We start from the raw sequence: 12,166 nt of genomic DNA, 5'->3' as shown, positions 1-12,166 counted from the left end.
CATTGATTATATAGAGATTTTTTATGTATCAAGATATATTGTTCAAGCCATTAGTACATGTTTCATCTAATCATACCGTATTACACGAAATGTTCGTGGGTATTTTCGTTCGCGGTTTCGGACTTTTAAGGTTGTTTCGCGATGAAGATATTTATGGATTCCCCATATAAACATATCGAAGCCATGCATATAAATTGAATTCGTTGTATTATTTTCAAGGTTAAATAGGAGCCAAGAAAACAACGAATGTTTATATGCAGCGAACATTTCATGTTATACGGTATATGTTAGTGTTTCTCTCTACACGCCTGTAACATTACACAGGAGGCAATACACTGAATGGCAATACTTACGCCTCTTACTTGAGACAGACGCTGGCATGGCGTCCATATCACAATGCATGTATTGGACTCTGCTGTCATGTGTGAGATTTCTGTAATATATCAATTGTTCATTAGATTTCCTGCCGGCAATAACAACGTTTCGAAATATCCATAAGACTGTCTCTAAATAACTATCTAAAATGTGAACCTCTGGTTCCAAGTGACTTCCAATATAACTTGTATATATAGATATATCAGAGACTTGAAAAAAATACTGAAGGAAGATATAGGATATCTTCCAGATACTGATTTCATAAATGAATAATTTGTTTATTTGTAACAAAAAAAGTTGTGATTTTATAGAAACGGTTTTAATTTAAAAGTGAACCTATCAGCTCATCTTTACTGAAGTTCACAAGACTAACTTGAATTGAGATAACGGCCCGGATGTGAAAGTCCGCACGAGGAATTCCTTCTCGTCTCCTGCATTAGCGGCTGAAGGTAAGATGATATATTTCCCAGGTTGCACTAGATACCGGAAGGACCGTTGTGGAGAGTTTTTGTACGAGTTGGTTTTCTTCCCCAGTTCATCTATTATGTACATATTGCCATCGGAACCAAACACCTGTCGACATCCATCAGGAGCAGACAAATGAATAAGCTAATGAGACAAATCACTTCTTTAAAGAAATTGAATATAAATAATCATAGATTTTCATGACACAGACACTTTGAAAACAAACGATTTTATATATATGTATATATTCAAATCAGCGCATTCAGTCCAACAGGTTTTATTGTGAATAGCTGGTCGAATGATGGTCGTCCTTTCGTTATACAAAGAGTGCAATGTACGTATAGTATAGGCTTTATACAGTCGCATGAGAACAACTTCTTCCCTGCGATTTGCTAGATACTGGTTGCACAAAATGACGCATTAAGTTGAGTCACAACAATCTATGAGTATTACTGCTTGAGTATCTGACATCACTATGTAGTGCTGAGTTAATGCTGTTAAACTGGACGTAACAGCGCCCTACCACGCTTACAATACAGGTAACGATATAGGACCATACTTGTGTGGAGTAATTGCATCCCTTACTATGCTTGTTTAGGAATATGAACCACCGTCACCAGTATCTAAGGAAATGGTGTAGAAGATAATACCCGTATTCCCAGTTAAAGATCGTTCCTTAGCACAAGGAAACTCCTCACGAACGCTCCTGTAACTGTGCCGTGTTTATCTGCGTGTATTTTGATTTAGATAAGTTTTGATTTAATTTGATTGTGAATTAAAACAAAAATCTGTTTACCAATTTATTCAATTTTATAAATTTACCAATCATAACGGCCTCATAAAGAAGAGTTCCTAGAAGGATATTGGCGCCCACCATTAAATGATCTTTATCAGATGGCCTTTTACCGTCGTTGCCCTTCATTTTCCACAGTCCCATGTTGGAGAGCATTAACGAAAACCGTGTACATTAAATCAACCACAGAAATTTAACGTTACATGCCCGTGACTATGGCAAATCTAAAAAAAATGGCATAACAATATGTCAAATGCTAAACAAATGTACTTCTTACATAATAATGAAGAGCTCTCAATGAGGAACGAATTCTCAGAATTGTATCAGAAACTTCATCACTGTTTTGGTTGATGTTTCATGAACTTGAAATACAATTGATACATTCCGACATTTTCTTAAATGGCTATTTCTCGACATCTGAAGGTTGAAAAATGTCCCTGTTGGTCTCGGAGTTAATTAACACCTGTCCATACCTTGTACACGTCACAGCGGATCTGTATCAAGTCTGTCCGTCTGTGTTCTGTCCGCTGTATTATTTGTACAACCAAGGGCACGTCGCCGTTTTCATCCGCGGCTACAAAACAGACATACTTTGTACTCTCCTATCATTGACCATTAACAGACTTCTGATAGAGTATCATTGCTAATGGAATAGTATATCTGGATTAGGTATAAGTCTGGTTTCACACTTTCAGAATTGGAGTAGCACATGGCCATTCTTCAGATCTGAACAAAGCGTACACACAGATGCACCATTTACAACACTATAAAAATACAAAGTTCTTCTAATTACAAAGTGATGGTATAGGTATACATCAACATCACATTACTTGATAGGAAGCATACCGTTTTCATTTACTTCGATGAGATACTTGGGATTCTGTAATTTGTTCCTAAATCCTGCTGCGTTATCATCCCGCCAATCACCGTACAAGCACGTGACGTATTCTGAAACATAACGTTATAAACTACAAACTGTAATGATAGTTGAGTAAATATCTACCAAGTACACACAAAACATATTTGATGAAAATGGAGCTGAACATTTCTTTTTCGAACTTCTTCATATCTTCAGGGATATTAATTAGCAATGTAATATTCCGATTTCTTATGTAAGCAGTATCAAACATATTCACGACACAAAGTGTACCTCGATCATGAAGTTTCTGACGGTTTAAATATTTTCATCTATATCTGATCAAAAGTGGTCTCCCTTACTAAGTGTGTCTTCACTTCCGTCCCTGTCGAAGTCGGGTGTTATACTACAAATCGTCACTAGGTTGAAACACTGCATGAAATCCTCTATGGATATGTAGAACTCGCCGTCGTCCTTGTTGGCGTGCGGCACTGCGCCTTCCGGTACCAATGACCATTCGGAACTCCTTTTTGTACAAAAGAAACAATGAAGTCAGCGAAAACATCCCGCACGATGCATGAAACTGCTGTTATTAATACATTTGAATTTATGTTAGCATCTATTAAAATAGTGATCAAACAATAAAATCTTAAAATACTTACTCATCGCTCCAAGCCCCTGTCCACTCCCTTGCCCCACCCCAAGGGTTTCGTACCCGGAACAAGTGGTTACCATTAGCCTGAAGCGAGTAAAACACTAAATCAAACGCTGTCTGAGGTTTTTCATTCCCTGAACATTTCATTTGATGAAACAGGAGTAAGACATTTTGATAAGGCGTTTCCATGTGGCAGACATACTGGGCCGGCATTTTCAACTTTTGAGGAAAATAATTTTATAAGTGTCACTGTACAAGTCATAGCCGTGAACAAATGAAAAAAATAATAATAACAATTCGGTAAAACAAAAACCGGAAGGAGAGTTCCTGACAAAAACGTACTTCGCATGGCAAGGTAATCATCTTTTTTTTTTGATGTTGTGCATTTACAAATATTGTTTAAGTGTACGATCAGATGTTAGCAGGTCCCTGGTTCGACCCCTCTCATTTCTGTAAATGTTTTAACTTGTTTTCAAGTACTCAAACAACTGGAATTCGGTAGAAAATGACGTAAAGAAATATTACATAACACTGCTGATGGCAATATTATATAAATATGACATTCATTAGCAGGTGACAGTGAACATTGTCAATCCGAGCAAACAATTGTCACCCGAGGCGAAGCCGAGGGTGACAATGGGTGTTTGAGGGTTGACAATATTCACTGTCCTCTGCTAATGAATGTCATATCTATTTTGTTACACCAAAAGTCTTTGTAGCTCAGAAACGGCAGCAAACCTCGATATTGACATCTTGTTTGTTGATAGTCTGCTGTTTACAATCGCTATCGCGACGGCGCTTGATAAAATTGGCTGTTGCCGTCAAACGTTCTTGTGACCATCACGGTTGGGAAACGAAGCGGTGAACGCATATTTTTCGCGCATGTGATATTTTTCACTGTCTCATGGCAATATCATCCGCGCCCCTTAAAACCAATGTATTGATGGAGGGTGACAGAGATTTTTGTTTAATTTTCTCCCAACCAATCAAATAGCTAGAAATTCACTTGAGGTGTAACATTATAAATTATAACACTGCTGATGGCAATATTATAATTTATAACACTGCTGATGGTAATATTATAATTCATAACACTGATGATAGCAATATTATAATTCAAAACACTGCTGATGGCAATATTATAATTAAAAACACTGCTGATGGTAATATTATAATGTATAACACTGCTGATGGTAATATTATAATTCATAACACTGATGATAGCAATATTATAATTCAAAACACTGCTGATTGTAATATTACAAATTATAACACTGCTGATGGCAATATTATAATTCATAAAACTGCTGCTAGCAATATTATAATTTATAACACTGCTGATAGCAATATTATGATTTATAAAACTGCTGATTGTAATATTATCATTTTTAACACTGCTGATGGTAATATTATAATTTATAAAACTGCTGATGGTAAAATTATAATTTATAACACTGCTGATGGCAATATTATAATTTATAACACTGCTGATAGCAATATTATAATTTATAACACTGCTGATGGTAATATTATAATTTATAACACTGCTGATGGCAATATTATAATTTATAACACTGCTGATAGCAATATTATAATTTATAACACTGCTGATGGTAATATTATAATTTATAACACTGCTGATGGCAATATTATAATTTATAACACTGCTGATAGCAATATTATAATTTATAACACTGCTGATAGCAATATTATAATTTATAACACTGCTGATAGCAATATTATAATTTATAACACTGCTGATAGCAATATTATAATTTATAACACTGCTGATAGCAATATTATAATTTATAACACTGCTGATAGCAATATTATAATTTATAACACTGCTGATAGCAATATTATAATTTATAACACTGCTGATAGCAATATTATAATTTATAACACTGCTGATAGCAATATTATAATTTATAACACTGCTGATAGCAATATTATAATTTATAACACTGCTGATAGCAATATTATAATTTATAACACTGCTGATAGCAATATTATAATTTATAACACTGCTGATAGCAATATTATAATTTATAACACTGCTGATAGCAATATTATAATTTATAACACTGCTGATAGCAATATTATAATTTATAACACTGCTGATAGCAATATTATAATTTATAACACTGCTGATAGCAATATTATAATTTATAACACTGCTGATAGCAATATTATAATTTATAACACTGCTGATGGTAATATTATATTTCATAAAACTGCTGATGGTAATATTATAATGGTAATATTATAATTTATAACACTGCTGATGGCAATATTATAATTTATAACACTGCTGATGGCAATATTATAATTTATAACACTGCTGATTGCAATATTATAATTTATAACACTGCTGATGGTAATATTATAATTTATAACACTGCTGATAGCAATATTATAATTTATAACACTGCTGATAGCAATATTACAATTTATAACACTGCTGGTGGTAATATTATATTTCATAACACTGCTGATAGCAATATTATAATTTATAACACTGCTGATGGTAATATTATATTTCAAAACACTGCTGATGGCAATATTATAATTTATAACACTGCTGATAGCAATATTATAATTCATAACACTGCTGATAGCAATATTATAATTTATAACACTGCTGATAGCAATATTATATTTCATAACACTGCTGATGGCAATATTATAATTTATAACACTGCTGATGGTAATATTATATTTCATAACACTGCTGATGGCAATATTATAATGTATAACACTGCTGATAGCAATATTATAATTCATAACACTGCTGATAGCAATATTATAGTTTATAACACTGCTGATAGCAATATTATAATTTATAACACTGCTGATGGTAATATTATAATTTATAACACTGCTGATGGCAATATCATAATCCATAACACTGCTGATGGCAATATTATTCAATTATAGCCTTTGGCTGAGGTCGATAAATCCAGGTATTGACCGAAGTTTAAGGCTTCAATTGTTTTATTATTTTACAAAACAGTAATGTAAGCAATCTGGAAAAAACACCACAACAAAGAAGCTTCGGAAATGGGACGGTGCATTGTTTGGAGACACGTCATAATTCTATTTTTAGAAACATTCAGTCCTTCAACAAAAATCACGCGCTCCAAGTCAATATTGGTTTTTATCAGTGGACACGTGATGCACTCCTGGCCAATCACTTGTTGGGAATAATATGAAAATATAATAATATAATTCATAACACTGATGATAGCAATATGATAATTTATAGGTAGTAGTGTACAGTAGAAATGGTCTGACTCTGAAAAACAAGGCACATGTCGTGGAAATGTAAACACAGCGGATTTACCCTACACAACACATATATACATGCATATATATTTGTAAACTGCAATATTTTTACAATACATATAAAGTACTGAGAAGTGTATAAACCTCTTTTTTCTGCATGTCACTTGTGTGAAAACCATAGTTACCACATCAAAAATTACCAAAAAATGCCAAATAATGCTATTTTTGACCCAAAATTTGACCCCCGCAACTAGTTTTTTTCCCCCTAAGTTCTGTCTGAAATTAAAGATTACCTACTTGGTTGCAGAATTATCTGGGTCCCAGTAAAGTTGTACAACTTGATTTTTTGATATTTTGCGTCGTGTGCTGTTGTCAAAATTTTACCTCCTGTAAAGCTAGCTTTTCATGTGTAGGCCCCTTTCGGATTATGGCCAAAATTTTATTCTCGAATCTTTTTATTTTTTTACAAATGTGAAGCTCACATAGCCCACTTCATCATGCTTATACCAATTTTAGTACAGTTTTATTTATATATTTTTTTTTACATATCATTATACAGGGGTTAGCCATTTAACAAAAATATCACCCATGGCCACAACCCTCTACTGTACACTGCTACCATAACACTGCTAATGGCAATATTATAATTTATAACACTACTGATGGCAATATTATAATTTAACTGATGGAAAACTTAACCTTTATAATAGAAATGATATATATGAGATCAATCAGAAATATTTCACTCTTTAACGATTACACTTTCATGCTGATATCCAGTGATGGAAAAGTTGGTCATTGCTTATTGAGTTACAAGGTCTGAAATCAATAGGACTCACCACAGCTGTTCCCGTCAGTGTGTACTCATGGTTCCCAATCAATCCCTGGTGACCGTTGTATTCGCCCTTTCATAGAAAAAATCAAACATCTGTAACAAGTATCTATTATATTGTTCGGTATTATTGAACGCATGGAAATAAGGCAAGTAAACCGTTACTTCAGAGGAGCCCAAACTGTAATTTAAATTCGATCAAGATACTCGGTGGGTATTCGATGATGCACAGTATGGACACAGCGTTGATTTTGTAGATATACGTTTTATAAACACCTTAGTCGCTTAAGGCATGGTATGCTTTACGAGTCAATAACACTATTTTTTTCAAAATGCTATTTGTTAGAACCATCTGAAAATTAACAAATTTTATTTTTTATTTTTTGTATACGAAGGGTGATTTCAATTGCTATACACGCAGGTTAAATTGTGAATTTAAATAGTTTTTTTTTTAAATCGATCATGTTAAAATAAATAACTGGTCCCTTAAAGCTTAATTGGAACTGGAAAACGACATGTGATTATTCAGAAAGCAAGAAATATATATCTATAGAAAAATATAAACGGCTGCGTTTCCACATATGTGATTTTAAGTTTGAAATAGCTGCCTACTTATGACATTGATTTAGTGCATTAACGGAATTAATAAATCATAACCCATTCAGCCGATGGAACTTGTCAGATTCAGTATCATTCGAGTGTATTCATAAGCATAGTGTTGTTGTTCTCTTGGCAGCTGGAGGTCAAATAATATAACGTTAGGTATGCTGCTTTGGTGCAGATATAAATAAATGATACGGGAAGGCCTTCACCAGTTAGTACACTTAGTTACTTAGTGTCCAAAACCAAAAGTCGTATTTTGTATAGAAACTTCACAGTTAACTAATCGAAAAACCAAGCATTCATTACGCAGTCGTTTGTTTAGGAGATTCTTGGAATCGTTTGGTTTTGTTTTTTACATTTTTGACTAGTTTTCATACAATGATTTACTAAATTTAAGTGTCTCTTTTATAACATATAGGGTGAATAAGGTTTAAGCAGCGTCATACAACTTACTGGAACTGCGCATGCCACCATAGCCCCAGACCGGTGAGCGTTCGTCATTCGAACAAATAATTCATCTGCAGTTACTTCCCCTGATTTTAGATCAACTTCTTCCGGAACACCCGACGTTAGTGCCACGAACGAGGCTGCACTTTGACCGCCGGTAACAGCTTCGTAGCTTCCATACGACCTAACGTGAAGGAAAACACAAGAATCAGTTTTTTGAGGAAACACAACGCATTTTCCATTACAAATACTCGTCTGGCTTCTCCGATAAAACAACACAATGTATACCACTTTGCAACAACTAAAAGCAGCACAATGTTGCTTCTAGAACATTTTAATACTTGGACGTAATATACACCACACTCATCCCCATACATTGTATGACAAACAAACAATCTGTTGCATTCGGGTGTATGTGTGACCATGAACGGATTATTTGCTTGAATTCTGTTAGTGTCATACTCTGTACCCATCCTAGGAGGAGTGGTTCTCGGTCTGTTACTGTACCGGTTGTTAACTTGAACAATGCGAATTTGTTTATGCTCTCAATGAAAGGAAAAAAAATCTAGAATTGTCATGCAGAAAGTAGGCAATGCAGTTTGTTACAGTTGTTAGTCAGGTGCTTGTAATGAGGTCAAATGTAAATTATGTATCTTGTCATTCACTTAGCTGGTAGTATGATGTATGTGTCCTGATATTTCGTGCAGTTTTGCGCTGCGCTCTTTCTAACCTGCTGATTTGGTTTTCTGTCGTGTTGGTTCGTGTTGAAGGACCGTATTCCAGCTATGATCTGGCTGTGGCCGGACACGCCTGTTATTTTGTGTGTTATCTATTTAGTTTGATTTGGGGTTAGATGATGCCTATAATGATGACAGTGATGCTTTAAAGTATGATTGTGGTAATTATTGTTGTGCTTTATATTTACATTAAAAATATATTGTGATGATGGTCAGATCAACACTCGTCTGGTGAAAGCATTTTACAGCACGACCTATTCCTTCTACGGCACAAGCCTTTGCCGGAAGTACAACAAATACCTACCTAGAAAATGCAATCGCTAGAAGGGTCATTATTACAATAAACCACTTGTGATTGCTATCCAGTGGTAAGACAAATACGTATCTGGTGAATGTCTTCTCAGTCAGAATTACGTGTGGATGTCTTCTTCAGCAGAATTACTTCGTATCTTACAAATGCCTTCACCAATACCAAGATCTGTTTAGTGTGACCAAGATTTACCTTGCAGAAGCCTTCACCAGCAATATGACCAAGATTTACCTGGCAGAAGCCTTCACCAGCAGTGTGACCATGATTTACCTGGCAAAAGCCTTCTCCAGCAGTGTGGTCAACACTTACCTGGCAAAAGCCTTCTCCAGCAGTGTGACCAAGATTTACCTGGCAAAACCCTTCTCCAGCAGTGTGGTCAACACTTACCTGGCAAATGCCGTCTGTAACAGTGTCGCCAACACTTACCTTGCAAAAGCCGTCTGCAACAGTGTCGCCAACACTTACTGGCAAAACCCGTCTGCAACAGTGGCGCCAACGCTTACCTGGCAAAAGCCGTCTGCAACAGTGGCGCCAACACTTACCTTGCAAAAGTCTTCTCCAACAGTGTCGCCAACACTTACCTGGCAAAAGCCTTCTGCAACAGTGTCGCCAACACTTACCTGGCAAAAGCCGTCTGCAACATTGTCGCCAACACTTACCTGGCAAAAGCCTCTGCAACAGTGGCGCCAACGCTTACCTTGCGAAAGCCGTCTGCAACAGTGTCGCCAACACATACCTGGCAAAAGCCGATTGCAACAGTGGCGCCAACGCTTACCTTGCAAAAGTCTTCTCCAAAAGTGTCGCCAACGCTTACCTGGCAAAAGCCGTCTGCAACAGTGGCTCCAACACTTACCTTGCAAAAGTCTTTTCCATCAGTGTCGCCAACACTTACCTGGCAAAAGCCGTCTGCAACAGTGGCGCCAACGCTTACCTTTCAAAAGTCTTCTCCAGTAGTGTGACCAACACTTACCTTGCAAAAGCCTTCTCTAACAGCAGTGTGACCAACACAGTGTGATCAACCCTTACATGTACCTTGAGAACGCCTTCTCAAGCTGAGCTATTAACACTAACCTGGTAAATCAGACTTAGTGAAAGTCTCCTCCAGCAGAGCGACTATATACCACTTACCTGGCGAATGCTTTCTCCAGCAGGGCTACCCACATCTCGTTTTCGTCTGTGTCGGAGTGTGCCCCGTACACAGTGGTTCCGTACACGATCGGTAGATAGTCATCAATGTAGACGTCCTCCCAAACACCATAGCGCCAGAACCGGCAGTGAAAGACGCCGTCATAGGTAGACCTCCCTACAGGGTAGGCGTCTGATGGAATTACCTGGCCAGGTAAACACAGCAATGTCATTTGGGGAGAATTTACAGTTCATGACAAATGTGATTCTTCATGTATGATATATTGAAATGATAACAAAACGCGTTTAGCCTCGACAAGGAGTGCGCTTAGTTTACAATAAATTAATACTTCAATTAAAAACAAAGAAAATTTGTTGTTGAATCAGAAGTTGTTTATCATTCCGAAGATGAACTTAAAATGTCGAAACACCTCAACGTACTGTAGCATACTTTGTAAATGTGGATTATGATGATTCCAAAATACTGTTCTTCATGCGAAAAAAATAAAATAAAATGTATAGTGGTTAAATCGTTTCAATCCAGAAAAAGTTGTATTAATCCAACCCCCAAACACCAACCCCCGAAAAATGCTCAAATTAATCCAGAAAGACTATTGATGTCAGAGGACATGTTACATGTAAAATAAATGTTTAATTCCGAAAATATACTTGCTTTGACCAAGAATTCAGTCGTTGATATGAAATGTCGCTTTAACAGGGAACATTATTTTCAATTCAGAAAACCCGTCTCAAATGTCGTCAAACTGATTTTTATACGAAAACTATTCAATCGAGTTAAAAAAAAACCGCCCAGTGAGCTTTTATTAAGACAATTAACACGTTTTTCATGACATTAACCGAAAATTTGACTCAGTTAGACCTGTAAGAGTGAAAGAGGCATGTACCTGTCTCAGGAGTGTGGGCTTGTCCGCTATGTTGGTTACCATAGCTAGGAACCAGCAGGTACCTATTGACCTTTGACCTATGTCGTACTTTGAAGTACCATCTGAGAACAGCACTGGGTTGTCGCGGATCTCCTATTGTAAAAACAAAAGAGGAAAGCAGCATGTATCAGTATCATGTATCAATCTCTGTGAAACACGTTACATCCGATAAGGCTGGGAATATCGAGATTTTGTTTGGTCTTTTGTAAAAGACGACCTTCACGTTTACGTCCATAATGTATATGCCATTTCTTCCCATATTTCTTGCCAATTAGACTTCCGTTGTCCCTTTGTATACATCAAATGTACACTAATAATTAATACTGTAAATCCTCTTAATATCACTTGAACGAAACAGTCTCGTTTTTATAACTTAAACACGTAAACGTTTATACAGAAATACAGAAAAATGTGGTTAATATCATATTAAAGTCACAAATATAACTTAGAAAGACACAAATACAGTAGAATCCTGATAATATCACATAAACAGACACAAATACAGTAAACACAGATAATATCACATAAACAGACACAAATACAGTAGATTCCTGATAATATCACATAAACAGACACAAATACAGTAGAATCCTGATAATATCACATAAACAGACACAAATACAGTTGAATCCCGATAATATCACATAAACAGACACAAATACAGTAGAATCCTGATAATATCACATAAACAGACACAAACACAGTAGAACACAGATAATATCACATAAACAGACACAAA

General features: G+C 35.8%; 1 protein-coding gene across 3 annotated transcripts in view; it reads right to left on the bottom strand.

Annotated features, from left to right (window-relative positions):
* The window catches only part of LOC110459731 (calpain-5-like), a 28,891-nt gene that overhangs the window by 5,508 nt on the left and 11,217 nt on the right, over positions 1-12,166 (bottom strand). For all 3 annotated transcript variants that reach the window (XM_021512138.1, XM_021512154.1, XM_021512146.1), the window contains exons 3-12: positions 11,389-11,520; positions 10,487-10,689; positions 8,318-8,495; positions 7,269-7,334; positions 3,152-3,228; positions 2,852-3,015; positions 2,480-2,581; positions 2,107-2,207; positions 749-948; positions 354-433 (exon numbers count right to left, since the gene is read on the bottom strand). In XM_021512138.1, coding sequence (XP_021367813.1) covers positions 354-433; positions 749-948; positions 2,107-2,207; positions 2,480-2,581; positions 2,852-3,015; positions 3,152-3,228; positions 7,269-7,334; positions 8,318-8,495; positions 10,487-10,689; positions 11,389-11,520 — 1,303 coding nt within the window. The remainder of the gene's footprint in view (positions 1-353; positions 434-748; positions 949-2,106; positions 2,208-2,479; positions 2,582-2,851; positions 3,016-3,151; positions 3,229-7,268; positions 7,335-8,317; positions 8,496-10,486; positions 10,690-11,388; positions 11,521-12,166) is intronic.

Source organism: Mizuhopecten yessoensis, unplaced genomic scaffold (assembly GCF_002113885.1).
Source record: "Mizuhopecten yessoensis strain PY_sf001 unplaced genomic scaffold, ASM211388v2 scaffold1313, whole genome shotgun sequence".
Taxonomy (NCBI): domain Eukaryota; kingdom Metazoa; phylum Mollusca; class Bivalvia; order Pectinida; family Pectinidae; genus Mizuhopecten; species Mizuhopecten yessoensis.
Note: the sequence above shows the minus strand (reverse complement) of the source record. Positions and strands in the feature narration are given on the sequence as shown.